This window comes from Octopus bimaculoides, chromosome 26 (genome assembly GCF_046866305.1).
Source record: "Octopus bimaculoides isolate indiv1 chromosome 26, ASM4686630v1, whole genome shotgun sequence".
NCBI lineage: Eukaryota > Metazoa > Mollusca > Cephalopoda > Octopoda > Octopodidae > Octopus > Octopus bimaculoides.
This window is the reverse complement of record NC_142953.1, coordinates 14,711,812-14,732,618: the sequence shown is the minus strand read 5'-3', so window position 1 is coordinate 14,732,618 and position 20,807 is coordinate 14,711,812. Positions and strand designations below refer to the sequence as shown.

Here is a 20,807-nt window from a genome sequence, read left to right as displayed (position 1 = left end):
ATAGAATAAGTACTAGGCTTCCAAAAAATAAATCCAGGGGTCAATTTGCTCGACTAAAGGCGGTGCTCCAGCATGGCCACAGTCAAATGACTGAAACAAGTAAAAGAGTATAGAAACAAAGTCACAATGAATGATAAAATCTCTTTGCTGTAAGCAACAACAATACTAAATAATGTTATTTTGAAGTTACAGGTTCAAGATCTCCTGTAAACGTAGAAGCAAGAAAGTAAATGTTACCTAAATCTTAATAAGAAGCAAGTTATAACTTTTAGGAAGCAAAACAAGACGACGACAATGAGAGGACAATGGGTATTACAAGTTAGTCCATGTGTGGGTCATGGCTGGCATGTTCAGAGAGGAGGTCATTGTTATAAGAGACAAGAAGAAAGTACAGATGTTATACGAGTGGTGGTTTTCTTGTAAGTGAGAGGGCCTGCACCAAAGATATAGTAATAGAGCCAAGGCTGAAAGGTGAGAGAGAGAGAGAGAGAGAGAAAGAGGTTAATGGTGGTGTCTCTGGTAGATTAGTTATCAGTTTGAATGCCAAGAATGTAAATTATTGGCCTTATTTTTGTGTTTAGTTGTTCACATAATCTTAATACATAAAAAGTGAATCTATGTTATACTTGTTTCTGAAGGTCACAGTTTTGCAGCAAGCTACTTGAAATTTTGGATAAGGGTATACCTGTTCGAGGAGAAGATCCTAAATTATGTCAGTTTTCCTGACATTTTCTGAAACCCTACACAAGGATGGGCATTGCTGCTAGTAAAATATACACACATATATAGGTGCAGGAGTGGCTGTATGGTAAGTAGCTTGCTTACCAACCACATGGTTCCGGGTTCTGTCCCACTGTGTGGCACCTTGGGCAAGTGTCTTCTACTATAGCCGACCAAAGCCTTGTGAGTGGATTTGGTAGACGGAAACTGAAAGGAGCCTGTCGTATATATGTGTGTATATATATATATATATATATATATATATATATATATAGGAAAATGAAGAATAAGGCAGAATGCTAAACTGGAAGCATATTTTAATAAAGATTTCTAATGGCTTTCATTGCGAAGCAAATTTTCAAGAAGGAGAATGAAAATGTTTTTTACAAAGTACAAAATGAAGAAAATAATATATAAAAAAAATAATATATAAAAAAATAAATATACCAATACATTATATTGTCTTTGAGCTTTTGAAGTTCAATGGTAGTTCATGTATATAATGGTTGGAAAAATAAGGATGCATAAGAATTGAGAGTTGTGTTAAGTTTAAAAAAAGGGTTAAAAGTTTGTGTTAAGCAGGAAGTGTGGTGTCACTTCCTGTTTCGACACCACACTTCCTGCTTAACACAAACTTTATTAAAAATATGCTTCCAGTTTAGCATTCTGCCTTATTCTTCATTTTCCTATTATTTCTCCACGTGCGGTTAACACAACCCCACTATTTACTGACTTATATCATCATCAGCATCATCATCATCGTTTAACGTCCGCTTTCCATGCTAGCATGGGTTGGACGATTTGACTGAGGACTGGTGAAACCGGATGGCAACACCAGGCTCCAGTCTAATTTGGCAGAGTTTCTACAGCTGGATGCCCTTCCTAACGCCAACCACTCAGAGAGTGTAGTGGGTGCTTTTACGTGTCATATATATATATATATATATATATATATATATATGTATGTATGTACGTATGTGTGCATATGTTTGTGTGTGTGTTTGTACCCCCAACATTACTTGACAACCGATGTTGGTTTGTTTACGTCCCCCGTAACTTAGCGGTTTGGCAAAAGAAACCGATAGAATAAGTACTAGGCTTACAAAGAATAAGTCCTGGGGTCGATTTGCTTGACTAAAAGGTGGTGCTGCAGCATGGGCGGTCAAAATGACCGAAACATGTAAAAGAGTAAAAAGAGAGAGTACACCATGATTGACTAGACTATCAGACATTGTTATACAATGCGTATTGCATCATTTTAGCCTTCAAATGATGGCAGCCCACTGGCTAGACCGGCAGGCCAGCATTATCCCCTACCTTCGGAAGCTAGACCATCACACAGGGTTACCCACTTACAGCCAAGTGGACTGGAGCAATGTGAAAAGAAATGTTTTGCTCAAGAATACAATACACCACCCAGTCCAGGAATCGAACTCACAACTGCATGATCATGAGTGTGAACCTCTAACCACTAGGCCACACACCTTCACAGAATATACAGACAGCTTATCAAAAAGTTGATTTTAAGCCCAGGAACCACTGTCACCCAAGGGAGATGAGCGGGGTGTATTTTGAACTCTTGAAGTTTAGATCTATCTCTTATGGAGTAGATTAGAAGTTGATCTCAAATAGAGATAACTGAATGTGAGATTATCTGTTGCTTTTCTACAAAGTAGTTAATATGAATGAGTAGGTAGGAGGGAGATCAATATGTACGAATGAATCAATATTGATCTATGCAACTAATTGTTAGAGTGACTCCAAGCACCAAGGATGTGGTGGTGAGTTAATCACAGCAGCTAATTAATAACCCTTTCTCAGAGACACAAGGCCAGCAATTTAGGGGAAGGCGGTCAGTCAATTAGATCGATCCCGGTGCTCAACTGGTACTTATTTCATCAACCCTGAAAGGATGAGAAGGCAAAATCAACCTCGGTAGAATTTGAATTCAGAGCATAATGACATTGGACGACATGCTGCCAAGCATTTAGGCCAGCATGCTAATGGTTCTGCCAGCTCACTGCCTTAACTGTGGCTAATTTAATAATAAGAAATTGGTTAATGACAGAATTGTTATGGTTGAGAAATATGTCATCAGTGCTGAAGACAGATCGTTTGGACACTGCGGAGGGGAAACGAGTGAATTGATGTCCCCTCAGTCAGGAAAGAAAGGGAGAGAGAAAGGAAAAGAAGGCTCAAGGATAAAGAGGGACATTTAGGAAGTGTGAAAAGAGGAGGAAATACCTGCTGGAGAAGGAGAAAAAAAAAAGTGGGCATTCAACACAAAGGTTGCCAAAACTGGAAAGAAAAAGGTGACAGGGAGCATAACGAAACTGCTCCTTTGATAACCAGGGAATAAATCTAAAAAACACCTTTTGAATATTGGTGGCGAAGTATGTGGGGCCAAAGTGGCGATCACAGTCAGAGCTTGTCTGTCTGTGGCCCTTTTTTTTTCTTATAAATGTACAGCAACAACAATGCAAGAATGGATGAAAACACCTTTTGATGAATCAATGTCATTATTGAAATACAATGCTGTGAGGTTTTGGTCTAAAATCATTGGATATGATTGATATTAGTGAGGTGTGATATCCAACGACAGGCATTGTAGTCTAGTTTTCTACCGCTGCAAAGGCAAAGGAGTTGTTTTGGAAAGAAACAACTACATAAGTATTAAACATATGGACCAAGTTATGAAAGTAGCAAAACAGTATTAGCAGAGAGAGAATCAGGTCCGATGAGATGCAGTTCAGATTTCTACAAGGCCATGATACTACTAAAGCTTTAAGCTCAGTAATCACTCACAAACTGTGGAGGCGCAATGGCCCAGTGGTTAGGGCAGCGGACTCGCGGTCATAGGATCGCGGTTTCAATTCCCAGACCAGGCATTGTGAGTGTTTATTGAGCGAAAACACCTAAAGCTCCACGAGGCTCCGGGAGGGGATGGTGGCAAACCCTGCTGTACTCTTTCACCACAACTCTCTCTCACTCTTACTTCCTGTTTCTGTTGTGCCTGTAATTCAAAGGGTCAGCCTTGTCACACTGTCACGCTGAATATCCCCAAGAACTATGTTAAGGGTACACGTGTCAGTGGAGTGCTCAACCACCTGCACGTTAATTTCACGAGCAGGCTGTTCCGTTGATCGGATCAACTGGAACCCTCGACGTTGTAAGCAACGGAGTGCCAACAACAACTCGCAAACTACCTTCAGCAAAAATGCTGGTACCAAGCTTTCACTAATACCTTTAGTGCCTGTGCAATAACAAGGAGACATAAACTCCCTTCTAAACTCCACACATTTGATCCAGCAAAAGCATCGATGATATGACAGCTAAAGAGAGGAAGAGGAGGGGGTACACCAGCGCCAGGATCATACTCGTTTTTGCCAGAGTACACTGGAGCAATACGTTGTGCTTGCTGAAAGACAAAACATACCAGGCAGTCCAAGAATCAAATCCATGAGCTTATGGGGCAGAAATCAAACCTGACACTCTAACCACATGGCCACACATATATGAGAGAGAGAGAGGGATTAAAACAGAAATAAAAGGACAAATGGTTTGGCAAGATTTGACAAGGACATTTAATTTATCTATGGAATAAAAGGTGGAAGCGCGTGGCTTAGTGGTTAGGGTGTCAGCATCATGATCGTAAGATTGTGGTTTCGATTCCTGGACCGGGCGATGCGTTGTGTTCTTGAGCAAAACACTTCATTTCACGTTGCTCCAGTCCACTCAGCTGGCAAAAATGAGTAACGCTGCGATGGACTGGCATCCCATCCAGCTGGAGAACACATACGCCATTGTAACCAGGAAACCGGGCCCATGAACCTGGTTAGGCTTCAAAAGGGCGCGTTTACTTTTATTATTTATGTAATAAAAAGGTATTCAAAAATATATATATTATTATATGGGCACAGGAGTGGCCATTTGGTAAGAAGTTTGCTTCCCAACCACATGGTTCTAGGTTCAGTGCCAGTGTGCCACTTTGGGCAAGCACCTTTTACTTTTGCCTTGGACTGACCAAAGCCTTGTGAGTGGATTTGGCAGATGGAAACTGAAAGAAGCCCTCGTATATATATGTACATATATACGTATGTGTCGCTTCATATTTGATCCCCCCACCACTGCTTGACCATTGGTGTTGGTTTCTTTAGGTCTCCATAACTTAGTGGTTCAGCAAAAGAGCCTGATAGAATAAGAGCCAGGCATAAAAAATAAAAAAAACAGTGGAGTGAATTTGACTAAACTCTTCAAAGCAGTGCTTCAGCATGGCCACAGTCCAATGATTGAAACAAGTATAAAAGAATAGTACGTTTGTGAATATATGTGTATGTGTATATATTCATATGTGTGTGTACACACACACAAACAGAATAATATATATTATACAGTATGTACATATCTAAATATACAAATACATGGTGTGTGTATATATATATATATATATATATATATATATATATGTATATATATATATACATACATATAAATACAGACATGTGCTATATATATATATATATAGTTTTAGGGAAAATAACCAAGTTTTTACCTGTAATTTTGGACTTTGTCCCTAATATTATTATATATATATATATATATATATATATATATATACATTTGTGCTATATATATACACATATACATGCTATATATATATATATAAATACACATATACATGCTATATATATATAAATACACATATACATCATATATATATATATATATATATATATATATATATATATATATATATCATTATTTCATTTAACGCCTGACATATACAAACACAGGAACATTTTAAAACTGAAGCCTAACATCCTATGTACATTTTATGCTGGTCAAACCCATCTTCTCACAGCCTCATTGATTTATTATTGACCAACGAATGTGAGTAAAGCCATTGTTTATTTGGGTCCAATTTATAATACTCTACAGCAGTGAGCCTCAAACATTTTTAACCTCGGACCCCCACCCTCATTTGATCCCTATTTTACTCTACTGGACCCCATAGCCATTCGATGTTTAAAAATTTTTATAATTAAATATATTTAGGAATTGCATAAAAATACTGTTAAAACATTTTGGTACTGTAGAAGTATAAGCAATATTTTGCAAATGAATTTTAACAAAATTTCGTATGAACCCCCAAGGAACATGTGGAGCCCGATTGTGAACTGCTCTGTAGAGCAGTTCACAACATTAAAAGCTCAAATTACCCTGTAAATCTGTCACTTGCTTCTCCAAAATTCAACCCTAACCATTGCTCCTTTTCTTGGGAGGGGTATCGAATTGCTCAGGAATGCTTCTATTCTTTCATCTCCCTGCAGTCGTTAAAATAAGTAAATAAACCAGTGATTAGGTTCGGTTGATTATATATATATATATATATATATATATATATATATATATCCCTCTACACCAAATGGGGTAATATATTTTTTTGTGTACATTTTTGAGATAACTACCAAGCATACTGACCCAGTAGCAGCTGAAGATCTTATCTCAGGCAAACATATAACAGTGACAAGAGAACTACGAAGTTGGAGGGTAACCTGGAAAATATGGACATCCTCTTGAGGCTACAAGCAGAGAGAAAATATAGATAGGTTGTTGCGTAACCCCACAACCCTGATGTGTTCACCTGGTCCTATGTTCAGACAGTGTTATCTATGACTACACTATCCAATGAGCCCTATTTTTAAGGATGGTAAGGTGTGGTTTTAAAGGAGATTTAACAGTTACTCCGAGTGGGTCAAGCGAACTACATAGTCTCCCTCTATTATAAATGTGTGTGTGTATTTGTGTATATATATATATATATTTATATAAGGGCATTACTACAGAATAATGCCACACAACAGACTTCCCATTATTCTTTAGTAATGCCCTTATATAAATATAAACGAATAATTATATTCTTGGGAATAGAAATTTCTCTTATGAATTTTTTTACACACTAGCTTCCTGATAAAATTCTTGTAAAGATTTTTTATACTTTTTTGAATTTATTAATCAAATATATATATATATATATATATGTATATATATATATATATATATATATATATATATATATATATATATATATATATATATATATACACATTTATTTATCTATTGTATTATATGCATGTTTCGATTTAGCATGCTAATCAGGAATGGGCATGTAAGTGCTCTAAGTTTCTGCCCGCTTACGAATGTTTAGGGGTCCAAGCGTTTGCAGGGGACCCAAAGATCATTTCGTTTCCCAGCAGACTGAGACGAAGTGTTTAGTACAAGCAACATGTTGCCGCCAGCTCGATTTTATTCGTGTTGCTCTACAATAAAAACACGAATGCAATAAATGTTAGTAAATTGTTTTTTATCGGTGGCCAACATCGGTAAACCTGTCGAGCAATGTTATCCGCACTACAAGAGGACGATGGGCGCCAACAGTTTTGGTGTCCAAAGTTCCCGAGTTCAATTCGAACCTGGGAGTCGGCTTTACCTTTCTGTTTTTTTTTTCTTTCCTATGTCAGTCCTTGATATAAAAAAAAGTCAGGACGGTCGTTCTTGGAATGTCTTTATCATAGGTATGCTTCACCAGGGCTGACTTGGAGCTAAATAAGAACATCTTAGGGTCGAGTTCTCACAACCTCAGTATGCAAGAAACCTCGTGTATTCACCACAATAAATAAATATGAATGTACTTATTATTAATGCTGGCATTCATCTGATTCTAGTGCGTGACCAGAGAGGAGACTGGCAAAACTCAAAGCAGTATCAGGGAGTAAGTGAAATAATTACACTTCAGTATTGAGTAGCCCCTCTCTTGGTTGTAAATTCCAACGTATGGACGTAGATATACATTCATATTATATTATATATATAGTCAATCCAAACATGAACATATATATATAGACACGCAATATACATTGGATATATATACAGAGAATACGTGCTTTAGTGCATGCAAATATATATACATATATGTATAAGAATTTATTGATGGACAAAAGTATAGAAAAGATAGATAGATATGTATGTGTGTATATATATATATATATATATATATATACATACATACATGCACACACACACACAATGCAAAAACAAGGTACATTAAAAAGCGGTAGAGTGTCCACTTACCAGCCAAAAGTGATAAAAACATCCGTACGGAATCATCTGGGACTCCTACTCCACTGGCCAGTGCTTTCACGGCACTATCGCCTCGGAAAACCTCCGACACTTTGGCCCATGTTCCACCATCACTTACAGACATCTTGTTGATGTTGCTGTTGTGGTTGGTAATGTGGCTAGTTGTACTGCTGGTATATATATATACGTGTGTGTGTGTTGGTGCTTGCTGGTATTAGTAATGCTGGTGTTTTGGGGGAACTGTGGCGGTGGTGGTACTACTGATATTAGTAATAGTGTTGCTTCGATTTTGTCTTTTTTTCTTTTTCCCAATTAAAAATTGCTGTCTTATTCGGAAAAAATAAATAAATAAATAAAGGTAGAAACGACAAAGGAAGCCTTTCAGAAAGAGATGGAGGGAAGATCTAGATAAATGGGGTTTTTTTAGGGAGGGGAGAGGTTTTATGGGGGTAGTTGTTTTATAAATGTGATCAGTTTCCTTCTAAACAGCCGCTGTTTTAGTCAACGTGCCACCACAATTCACCACAACAACCTTTAAATTATTATTATTATTATTAATACTGATGATGGTTGTTGCTGCAATACGGTGTCGGTGTGCTTGTTCCTGTTGTCGGCAGAGATAATTTAGTGACGGTACCACTAGTATCAGTAATATTATTATTAAATATTACTATCCTTCTTCTTATTATTGTTGTATTACTACCTCTTCGAATGGTCTTTCTTATCACAGATTTGCTTTCAATCTTTTTTCTCTTTCGCTCAGCTTGCCTCTAATTTAAACAACTCTCACCCCGACAATTGCTAGTTTTTTTTCCCCCCTCTCTTCTTATCGATAGACTCACAGATATAAATCTCACCTCACACTTTTTCTCCGTCCGTCCGTCCTCTACTTCCCCTTTTACCTTCTTTATTAAACACTTTTCTCATTTACTTTTTTTTTCCTCCCCTACTTCGTATTTCTTCAACATTTTATCGTTCTCCCCACCTCTTAATTGATGGCTTCTCAAACTTAACCACTACAGGGCGCGCACATATATACACACACACACAGACACATGTATATGTATATATATATATATATATATATATATACAGGTCTGTATATGTGTATATATACACACGTATGTGTATGTGTGATGTGTTGTTTGCACCTAATAAATTGGTCCACGCCTTCTCTTTCACATTTTCTTTTCAAGCTGTTGGTAATTCGATTGTTAATGGTAATTGGTAAAAGTAATAATAGTTAAAGTTATTAGAAATGGTGTTGAGTTGTAATAAATAAACTGCTGTTGTTAGTGTTTTTCCAGTAAAAAGGGGATGAAAGGCCAGCAGTAGCAATAATTGTTATTTGTGTAAGTGTGGGTCTGATATGGTGGTGTTGTGTGGCGAAACAACATTCAGTCTTAATGTGGTTGTGCAGGCGACCAGAAGTCGAAGAATTAAGAAGAAGTGAGGTGCTGGAGTGAATAAAACGAGTGTATAGTTGTTGAGTTGAGATAGAGAGAGAGTGTGGATAATGGCTAAGAAATAGGAATGTGCAAAAGAGAGAGAAGTAAGAGAAATAATTGAAGTGGAGAATAGAGAGAGAGGACATGAAATAGAGTGAGAAGTGTGTATAGAGAGGTGTGTATATATATATAACAGAAGAGAGATGATAGAGTATGTATGTATAATAGTCGAGAGGAGGAGGAGAGGGAAGACGTATAAGATGAGCGAAAGAGAGGGAGGAAGTATGTATTAAAAGAGTGAAGGGGAGGAAGTAGGTATTAGAAGAGGGAGAAGTATTGGAGGAGAAGGAGGAGGATAAAGGTGATAGATAGAGAGAAAGGGGAGATATTGAGGGCGGTGTTGACAATGTGCACCCAAATGTTTTGGCGAAGATATTCCTTTAATGATTATATTTATTATTTATTAGTAATTAGTTATTGTTAATTATTATTATTATTGTTGGTGATATACCGTAAAGTTAGCCTTTCATCTTTGCCCTGGTCAAATAAATAATACCAGTGATATACTGAACTCTTACCTTCTCACCTTTAAATTGTCCTTCGACTTGCTAAAGATAGCAGTATTATTTAACTTCAATCAGACCTAACCATCTGAAATAATAATAGAAAAAGGGCATATTCCATAAGATAGTCTTCCTTGGATGACAGGACGAATAGTTGAAGTAGATTTGTCCCTGACCTGGGTTTTAACAAGGCATGGACAGTGACCGAGGGAAAACCTGCTTCCCATGACGATGATCATCTTCAGAAAAGCATGAACATCATATATTACTTCATTTGTGTGGTCAGTAATAATTGTATCTGAAGTTCACTTTTTATACCCTTTCATGGTCGATGAAATAAAGTACCTCGAAACAACAAAGTCTGTGCATGTTCGTTCGACCTGCTAGAAATAGCAGCCAACGTTTTCATTTAATCACATCCATATAAACATTTAGAAAGGATGCGTTCGATAATGTGGCACTAAATAAACTGTCTGGAAAAAGACAGGATAGCCAAAACTGGAGCGCGTTTGGACATAGATTTGTCGAGATTGAAGAGCAATAATCAAACATGTACAAACGGTGGTTCTTCGTCAAAATGTATCTCTAGTGCCTACGGAGTACATGCAAGCCTTAGTCGTTGATGTAGCAGTTTGTGCTCCTGACTGGTCTGCTAGGTCTTTACGTATAATTTACTTATGTCTTTTAATGTTCATATGAAAAGTATGACCATCACAACATCCCATTTCTCCTCTATGTAAGATGACGGGGAAAGCAACCATTTTTCGTCTCTATCCCTGTTACTATATAGAAGTATAACGGCCAAATGGATATCTGTATTAGAGTATCTAGCCTTAGATCATGGGTTCAAATCTCGGTGTACACAGTGTTATATTTTCAAACATGACACTTAGTTCGTCTAGGTTTGGGATTAAAGACCAATGTTTTTTTTTGGGGGGGGGGGATTCAATAGCGATGGTCACCAATTCATAGATCTGTTTTCAGCAGTTGATTCTGTTCAACACAACAACTGTGAATAAATCGTACCTTCTGGAATAAAGAGTTTAGCCAACATATTTCTGCAAACCATATAATTAGAGACATACAGTTGATGAGCTATGATTTGACTATGCTTGAGGTATGAAATACCTGAGTGTTAGAAAAAGAGGTCAGTTTAAAAATAAATTAATTTATACCCTAACCATATACAAAAGAAATCTTCACAAAATATTCATTTTTATTTTGTTTATTAGTCAGGTGAGAAAGGAAGAGTAATATACTCTACTTCGTAGACTCACCTAAATTACTAACACATGTTGGTTAAAGTTTAATCCTTTAACATTCAGATTACTCTGTCAAATGTAATGCTTATCTATTCACATTGTTTTGAATTAATCATGCCTTATTTTGTGGTTGCAAGATTTCTACAGGGCCGTCCGTTTTAGCATTATAGCCCCCTGGGCAAATCAGTACCCCTAGATCTATGCTGCCCCTGGGAAATTGCCTAGCGTCCCTATATCTTAAGACGGTACTGGATTTCAATGATGCGATTGTTTATTTTTAAGGTGACATTGTAGGGTACGTGTGGGAGGCTGGATCTGATCAGTTTGAACATAAACTACGAAGAATGTTTGGACTGGATATGACCGTTTTAAATGCTAAAGGGTTAGATAAATGTTCCATGCCAGCCTAACATAAGGTCACATATTTATAGGAGCAGGTTTTAGTTGATTGTTCTTGCCTGAGATTTAGTTTATCAACTCCAGAAAAATCAAGATTTTGATTTTGTCTTATGGCCTGAGGTCAATGAAAAACGGTGTTATTCTAAATAAACATAAAAGTGACTAAGCATGAAAGACTACATACGGGCAGTGTTTGTTGTTTCCTCATACCATTGTAGATTGGTTAAGCTAGTGGTTAATACAGGGTGTTTGAGATTATACAGGAGTTTAAGTAAAGGTCAGTATACAGACATCGAGTTCTGAAAAGAAGTGCAGTTTTATCTATTTTTTTTAAAATACAAAAGAAGATACAAGTTAGGCTTAGACAAAAAGTAGTACATTGGTGAGTGAAGGTATGCCATGTTTTAAGCAAGCTCTAGACCCATTTAGGATGTTGGACTCACCAAACAAACTCCAACTGCATGTTGATATGTATAGCAAGACTGGTACAACTCATTGAGCCTTCAGTAATGGAGAGAGGTTGTCCTTCAGGACAAGAGAGTGTGTGGAATAATAGCAGAACACTTGACCATGCTTCCACACTCTTTTAGGTGACATTAAAAGAACTGAGAAGGAAATCCTTATATCTAGCTAAATTCCATATACAACAACTTGGCAGCCACTCAAGATCCATAATATATTGTTGGTTAAGATAGAAAGAAAGCTTCTTTTTATCTATCAAATGGATAAAGTTGGTTGAGGTTAATTAATCTTCAAAAACTTGTTTCTGTGACACTTTCTGGAGTTTTATTTGACTGTCTAAATTTTACCCATGTCTAATAATGCCAAATTTTCTTAAAAGAGTTAGTAAATCCAGTAGTGAATCGTCATGACCTACAAGATCACTGCTCAGTCTTTCTTTTCCTACAGCATTAAACAGATAGGAAAAAATCTCTCTTCAAAGAGGATTCCTATCTAAGAAAAATAATGTGTATTTTTTTCTTTCTGAATAGAATGGATGCAATACAGGAGCAGCAAGAATATAAGAGTGAATGGTAATGATTCAAAACCAAATCCCTGTATATGTAGTCAGACATCACGAGCAAACCACCATAGTTTCAAGTGATCAGTCTATTAACTGACCAATCAGTGTGAAGCAATGGCATGGACAAGTTTTCTCAAACATTCTAGAATTTGACTTCTGGTTCCCTATAAAAACCATTCAGCAAGCACTTTTACTCGTCAGACAACTCAAGAAAGCAGCTAAGACAGATGGCACAAGAGTGTAGTGGGTGCTTTTTACATGCCACCGGCATGAGGTCAGTCAGACGGTACTGGCATCGACCATGCTTGAATGGTGCCTTTTACATACCACCGGCATGAGAGTCAGTCAGATGACACTGACAATGATCACACTCGAATGGTGCTTTTTACATGCCACTGGCATGGGACCAGTCAGGCAGCACTGGCATTGACCACACTCGAATGGTGCTTTTTACATGCCACTGGCACGGGACCAGTCAGGCAGCACTGGCATTGACCACACTCAAATGGTGCTTTTTACGTGCCATGTGTGTATGTGTTTGAGTGTATCCTTGTCTTGACATCATGTGATGGTTGTAAATGAGAATCCCCTTCATACAGGGAAGGTGGTGCCATGAAAATCATGTCTAGCTATGAAGAAAGATTACTTTGCCTGAGAACAGTTTAGGGTTGGCAACAGGAAGGCTGTTGAAAATCTTCAACAAATTCCAGCTGACCCATGCAAGTATGGAAAACGGGATGTTAAATGAGGATGATGATGGTGGTATGTATGTATGTATACACACATACACATATCAATCGATATGAAGGATAAAATATTCAATTTAAAATCAATACATAGATCGAATATTTCTCCAACCCTGAATCTACCAAATTAAACAAACTAACTGAACTGCATATTCCCTGATGCAATTATGACATTCAACTCGTTGCTGTCTCTCGTTATCATGGTTAATGTACCAAGACAGGCAGCCTAATCTATGGATCTTTGTAGTGGAATCAACTCTTGCGTACAAACTTAATTATTGTTAATGTTATAAAGTTAGAAAAGTTCTCTTGTAATTAAAATTGTGAATTTAATATTTTGGATCTTTTTTAAAACGGGGGCCACATTTTTCATTAACGAAACACTTTGAAACTTGGAACACTGGTAGAATGTGTCATATAAAACATCTTTTTCTCTTAGTCTTCTTAAAAAAAAAAGAAATCCATAAATTATTCCATGTTAAAGTTGTCGTATTTCTGTAATTTCAACCAATCACTGACGTCCATTCAGTCGATATACATTAAGTGCCGACTACATAAACAAACGATTCTGAAACAATTAACCCTAACCCTAACCCTAGCAAATTTAAAATGAAAAAAGCAAATAAAACGAAGAATCGTTTGTTTATGTAGTCGGCACTTAATGTATATCGGCTGAATGGACGTCAGTGATTGGTTGAAATTATCGAAATAAGACAATTTTTTTACATGAAATAAATTCGAATACAAAAATATTTTTCTGTTCTATAACACAAAATAGATAAGTATACGAAGTTTGAAAGTCTTTCGGTACCAAAACCCCAGAAAGTGTCACAGAAACAAGTTTTTGAAGATTAATTAACCTCAACCAACTTTATCCATTTGATAGATAAAAAGAAGCTTTCTTTCTATCTTAACCAAAAACACTACGTAAAACATTAATGAAAAATGTGGCCCCCATTTTAAAAAAGATCCAATATTTTTGATTTAGTAAAATGATCTTGTTTTTTTTTTATATATATATATAATATAATATAAAACATAGTGATGATACTAAAAAAATTTATATATATTTCCACCTGAGCTATTCGTGTTGTCTGGATTAGATATATTCCCCATAGTGATATAATCTTTAGAACCATCCAACTGTAAAGAAACAAATAATGTTTACGCCCTTCTCCATCTTTACCATTGTCCTAGGTAACGAAGGTCGAAGCAGCAACAGGATAGAATGACTTTATGCAAATACTACAATATGACTTGTTTGAGAGAATCTGATCTGTAACACTTTATTTCAACCAAGAATCACTTGAACCATTTGGTCGTTCATTCATGCTTTTCCTATTTATTATTCATCATGGAACAAGATAAAATAATTAGATTCAAGTCAAGTATACATTGGTGATATCTATCAGCATTTTAGCCAAAAACACCTGATTTATTTAACATGTTAATCATGTAGCACAGATAAAACCTATTTTAAATGTCAATGAAATTTTATCCTATCGTTGCTGTAATCAACTGAAAAGATTTAGGTGACTCATTCATCGTTTTTCTGAAAGTTAAAAAAGTATTTTAAATGACAATTCACTTTGACTTGATTATTGTTATCATAATTCTTGTTTGACAGGTGACAGTCATAGAGTAAAGGTAAGCTTATTGTAAGTTGAGTCTATAACCTGCTTTTAGTTAATGGTTGCAGCCATTTATATCACGCATATCATAAGCATCCTTGAAGTTGTTTTTGAATGTCATAAACTCATGCTTTTCTTCCCTGTAAACCAGAGGCCATAAAACTATTTAGGGCAAGGCAATCTGTGATTTATAAAGTATTGTAAACAAGAGTATTATTATAGAAATCAGAGAAAGTAATGTAAATGTCATTTAAATATAAATAGGCTTCCTTCTAGTTTCATAGTTTTAAGGAGATGAGAGATAAATCCACTCTGGATAAAGTGCTAGTCTATCTCAGGAAACATTTCCAGATGTTAAGATGTTTATATCTAACAAAGTATGTAGTAAGAATCCATAAGCTGGTTGTTCAATACTTCATACATTCACTTAGGTCACTTCTTCAAACAGAAACGGTCGGACTTAATAACTGAAAAGCAAAAGAAATCGAGAACAGTCTTAAGAACTTATCGTTGCTGAGAGACACAAGTCAGATATGTGGCCATGAATGGGGCCAATTGAACAGTTAAGAGTAAGACAAAGATATGGTCTGTGTTATGCAGACTTGGTGGGATTTTTATTTGGGTAAAAAAAACAAAAAAACGACGAGGCCAAATCTAAGAATGTTTACAATTCATGTGAACACGAAACAGATGGTATTAGGCCATTGATCCATCCAACAGAGATCAATAGAACTCTTCAATGGATGCTAAAGTGAAGACAAGAATTGTCAGTATTTTACTTTTTAATGTCCTCTACAGAATTAACAGTGTTAATAAAACAAGTTAAAGTCTGCACTGATTGTTATGATTTATTGAGGTTCCTACATGTTTTAGGTTCATTGGAAACAAAACTCAGCTTGCGAAGACCTATGGGGGCAAGTAAAAGCGAAACCGTCATGGCACCTGTGCCCAGCATCGCCTTCCTGGCACTTGTAAAGACATTCGAGCAAGATCGTTGCCAGTGCCACCGAACTGGCTCCTGTGCAGGTGGCACGTAAAATACACCATTTCGAGCGTGGCCATTGCCAGTACCCCCTGACTGGCCTTCGTGCCGGTGGCACGTAAAAGCACCCACTACACTCTCGGAGTGGTTGGCGTTAGGAAGGGCATCCAGCTGTAGAAACTCTGCCAAATCAGATTGGAGCCTGGTGTAGCCATCTGGTTTCACCAGTCCTCAGTCAAATCATCCAACCCACGCTAGCATGGAAAGCGGATGTTAAACAACGACGATGATGATGATTATGAATGAATAAATTGTCAAATCTATCCACTCATTTTCTTCAGCCATTACTCCTGAGACGATCATGGAGATAGAGTCCTCAAGCATCTTCTCCATAGGATTTTCTCAGAAGCAAACATCATCTGAGTGTTCAACTGAATTCCCGAGAATAACCAACAGATAATATTGAATATTATTCAACAATCGTTCTTTCTCTATGCCTAGGTCTCTGACAAATCCTGCAGCTTGAATTTGGGATCTGACAATTCTTGATCAAGTTTTGAAATGAAAGCTGCTACTTTACAGATGGAAGATGATGATGATGTTGAAGATGGTATGCCAAGCTACCAAACAGTTTCTCTCCTTAATCACATAAGGCCAGGGTCAGCCCAAGGCCATAGCAGAAGACGTCTATCAAGTTCCGCAGTGTGGAATTAATCTTCATGATCAGGGTAACTTCAGAACTGACTTCTTAACTACTCTGTAAAAAAAAAATACTAAAAAGAAGGAAAACCAAATCAGATCCCCCCCCCCACTCCTTTTCTGCCCCATTTTACACATTATCAATTCAATCAATTAAATCATCCTCTCTCAATTTAACTTTTATTCACAATTTTCATTTAATCAGGGTTAAAATCTGATCAGTGATTGTCTGATGTTTCACAGGAAAAAAAAAAGGTCCAAGATTGAAGTTCACGTTACCATTTATGGGCATAGAAAATGTTTGATTATCCTGATTACCCAAGATAGCAATGTGTGTGTGTGTGTGTGTATGTAGGGGTGGGTGGTTGCTTGAGTGTGTGTATGTATGTGCATATAAACACACACACTGTATATATATATATATATACATGTACATATATACATTTACATATATACACATACGTGTGTATATATATATATATATATATATATATACATACACACACACATACAAACATGTGTATATATATATATATATATATATATATATACATACATGTCTATATATATACCTACATATATATATATATATACACGTTTACATATATATATAAATGTATTCATAATATACATACATATATTCATATAATATACACACATATATGGATATATACATATATAAATATACATCTATATGTGTGTGTGTGTATATACATATATATATATATATATATCTTCGAAATGCCTAGTTAGAATAGAGGCAGCTGACGAAGGATTAATTCCAAGTGGCTATCTGTTTTCCTATGTGTTCGTTCTGTTGTCTGTAGTTCATTTTTCTAACGTCCTGTACCCTGATATGCATCTATATACACATGTAGATGTAAGTATGTACATATATGTGGGTATACATGCATACTTATTCTTTGTATTATATATATATACACACACACACACACATGCATGGGCAGTAACAAAAACCACAGCCATCTCAAACTGCTCGCTTTGACTGGAACTATTGCTGCATCGAGCTACGCTGCCCAAACTGGCAGGAATTTTATGACACTGGAGATGTAAACACTATACTTCAGAACATCCTGAACTCAATACGGGCAGCATATGCAGCATCAGTACCACATAAGCACAAAAAAACATCTCAAAAGTGCAACTTGGGAAACTGCAGCAGTTAGACTTGCCAGGAAAGAATGTTGTAATGCTGAACAGGAATACAAACTGCATAAATCAGACATAAATAGGAAAGAAAGCAAAATAAATCATCCAACCATCTCAGGCAGGTGATAAAAAAAGGGCAGTGCTTGAATTTGAGCAGCGTATAGCAACTGGCCCTGACAGTAAGGTGTTCTGGAAAGATGTACATTCAAAGCAGAGACCTCACGCTTCAGTTGGTCCTCTTCGCAATCCCCACACAAACCAGATTACTGACGATCCCAAAGAATGCACAGAACTCATTGTATTGGTGCTGTATAAATAATAACACAGATGGGCTGATGTTCACTACAGCTGTTTCAGACATGTTTTTTTACTGATAATCATATCATGTAAAAAAAAACCGTTAAATTACGGGGATGTAAACACACCAGCATCAGTTGTCAAGTGATGTTGGGTGGACAAACACAGACACACAAACACATACATACGACGGGCTTCTTTCAGTTTCCGTCTACCAAATCCACTCGCAAGGCTTTGGTCGGCCCGAAGCTATAGAAGACACTTGCCCAAGGTGCCATGCAGTGGAACTGAACCTGGAACCATGTGGTTCGTAAGCAAGCTACTTACCACACAGCCACTCCTACGCCTACATATATATATACACACACACACACACATACATGCATGTATGTATATAAAACATGTACAAAGTTGACAATAATTGCTTTGACATTTCAGTTACATTGAGCCTTCATCAGTGAAAGATAATTGCTTACAAAGTCATTGATGTGAAATCTGAGTTGATTGAAAAGAAAGCAAACAAGTTTTGAAAATATTGTTATTCCTGTTAACAATAAACGATTTGTGTCATTGAAGACAAACTGATTCACTGAGTTTCTATTGTTGACCTACATGACGGAGAGAGAACATTTAGCGAAAAATACACATGTTATTTCAGCTCTAAAATGGCGTGTCTCAACTGATCTCTAAGCAGATAAATTGTTTGGTTCAGGTCACAGATGTAAGAAAACAAGAAAAGAATCATCATCATCATCATCGTTTAACGTCCGCTTTCCATGCTAGCATGGGTTGGACGATTTGACTGAGGACTGGTGAAACCGGATGGCAACACCAGGCTCCAGTCTGATTTGGCAGAGTTTCTACAGCTGGATGCCCTTCCTAACGCCAACCACTCAGAGAGTGTAGTGGGTGCTTTTACGTGTCACCCGCACGAAAACGGCCACGCTCGAAATGGTGTCTTTTATGTGCCACCCGCACAAGCCAGTCCAGGGGCACTGGCAACGATCTCGCTCGAAAATCCTACAGGAGCCAGTCAGGCGGTACTGGCAACGGCCACGCTCAAAATGGTGCATCTCATGTGCCACCCGCACAAGAACCAGTCCAGGGGCACTGGCAACGATCTTACTTGGCTTGCCGGGTCTTCTCACGCACAGCCCATTTCCAAAGGTCTCGGTCCGTAGTCATCGCCTCGGTGAGGCCCAATGTACGAAGGTCTTGCCTCACCACCTCAGCCCAGGTCTTCCTGGGCCTACCTCTTCCACGGGTTCCCTCAACTGTTAGGGTGTGGCACTTTTTCACGCAGCTATCCTCCTCCATTCTCACCACATGTCCATACCAGCGCAATCGTCTCTCTTGCACGCCACAACTGATGCTTCTAATGTTCAGCTTTTCTCTCAAGATACTTACACTCTGACGGGTATTCACATTGACATTACACATCCAACGGAGCATACTGGCTTCATTCCTTGCGAGCTTACGTATGTCCTCAGCAGTTACAGCCCATGTTTCACTGCCATGTAGCATGGTTGTTCGTACGCATGCGTCATACAGTCTGCCTTTTACTCTGAGTGAGAGTCCCTTTGTCGCCAGCAGGGGTAAGAGCTCTCTAAACTTTGCCCAGGCTATTCTTATTCTAGCAGCTACACTTTCAGCGCACCCACCCCCACTACTAACTTGGTCGCCCAGATAGCGGAAGCTATCGACTACCTCTAGTTTTTCACCCTGGAATGAGATAGAAGTTGTTTCCTGTTTGTTTGCAGTCTTTATTGCACCTGAACATCTGCCACAAACAAAAACTAACTTGCTAGTTAACCTGCCTTTGATGTTGCTGCACCTCTTATGTGTCCATAGCTTGCACCGGGTACATCTTATAGAGTTACTACCTACTCCTTTTCTACATACTGAGCAGGGCCATCTACCTGAAGGGGTTTGTGTTTTATCTACCTTCCTACTTATTAGGATTTTGGTTTTAGCTAGGTTGACTCTAAGGCCCTTCAATTCTAGACCTTGCTTCCACACCTGAAACTTCTCCTCTAGTTCTGATAGTGACTCCGCAATTAGGGCAAGGTCATCAGCATAGAGGAGCTCCCAGGGGCAACCTGTCTTGAACTCCTCTGTGATTGCCTGGAGGACTATGGTAAATAATAGGGGGCTGAGGACGGAACCTTGGTGGACCCCTACCTCTACCCGGAATTCATTGCTGTACTCATTTCCAACCCTCACCTTACTGGCCGCATCTCTGTACATGGCTCGCACAGCTCTCACTAGCCATTCTTCTATCCCAAGTTTCCTCATTGACCACCAGATAAGGGATCGGGGGACCCTGTCAAAGGCTTTCTCCATGTCAACGAAAGCCAGGTACAGAGGTTTATCCTTGGCTAGGTATTTCTCTTGCAACTGTCTCACTAGAAATAAGGCATCAGTAGTGCTTTTACCTGGCACGAACCCAAACTGCATCTCATCTAAATTGATTCGCTCCCTAATTAGTTGGGCTATGACCCTCTCTGTAACTTTCATAACCTGATCTAACAGCTTGATGCCTCTGTAATTATTTGTATCTAAAGCGTCCCCTTTACCTTTGTAGCAGTTGACTATGATGCTGCTACACCAGTCATAGGGTATGACTCCTTCGTGTATCACCTGGTTCGTAATACGGGTGACTAGGCTATAGCCAACACTGCCAGATATTTTGAGCATCTCTGCAGTGATTCCTGATGGGCCGGGGG

At 37.8% G+C, this 20,807-nt stretch overlaps 1 protein-coding gene across 2 annotated transcripts in view; it reads right to left on the bottom strand.

Annotated features, from left to right (window-relative positions):
- LOC106880180 (lysophospholipid acyltransferase 5) overlaps positions 1 to 9,369 on the bottom strand; it is a 46,017-nt gene extending 36,648 nt beyond the window's left edge. The window contains exon 1 of one of the 2 annotated variants that reach the window (XM_089342938.1): positions 7,852 to 9,369. In XM_089342938.1, coding sequence (XP_089199064.1) covers positions 7,852 to 7,984 — 133 coding nt within the window. In that variant the 5' untranslated portion in view covers positions 7,985 to 9,369. The remainder of the gene's footprint in view (positions 1 to 7,851) is intronic. The other variant, XM_089342939.1, reaches the window with a different exon arrangement.
- Positions 9,370 to 20,807: the final 11,438 nt, after the last annotated feature.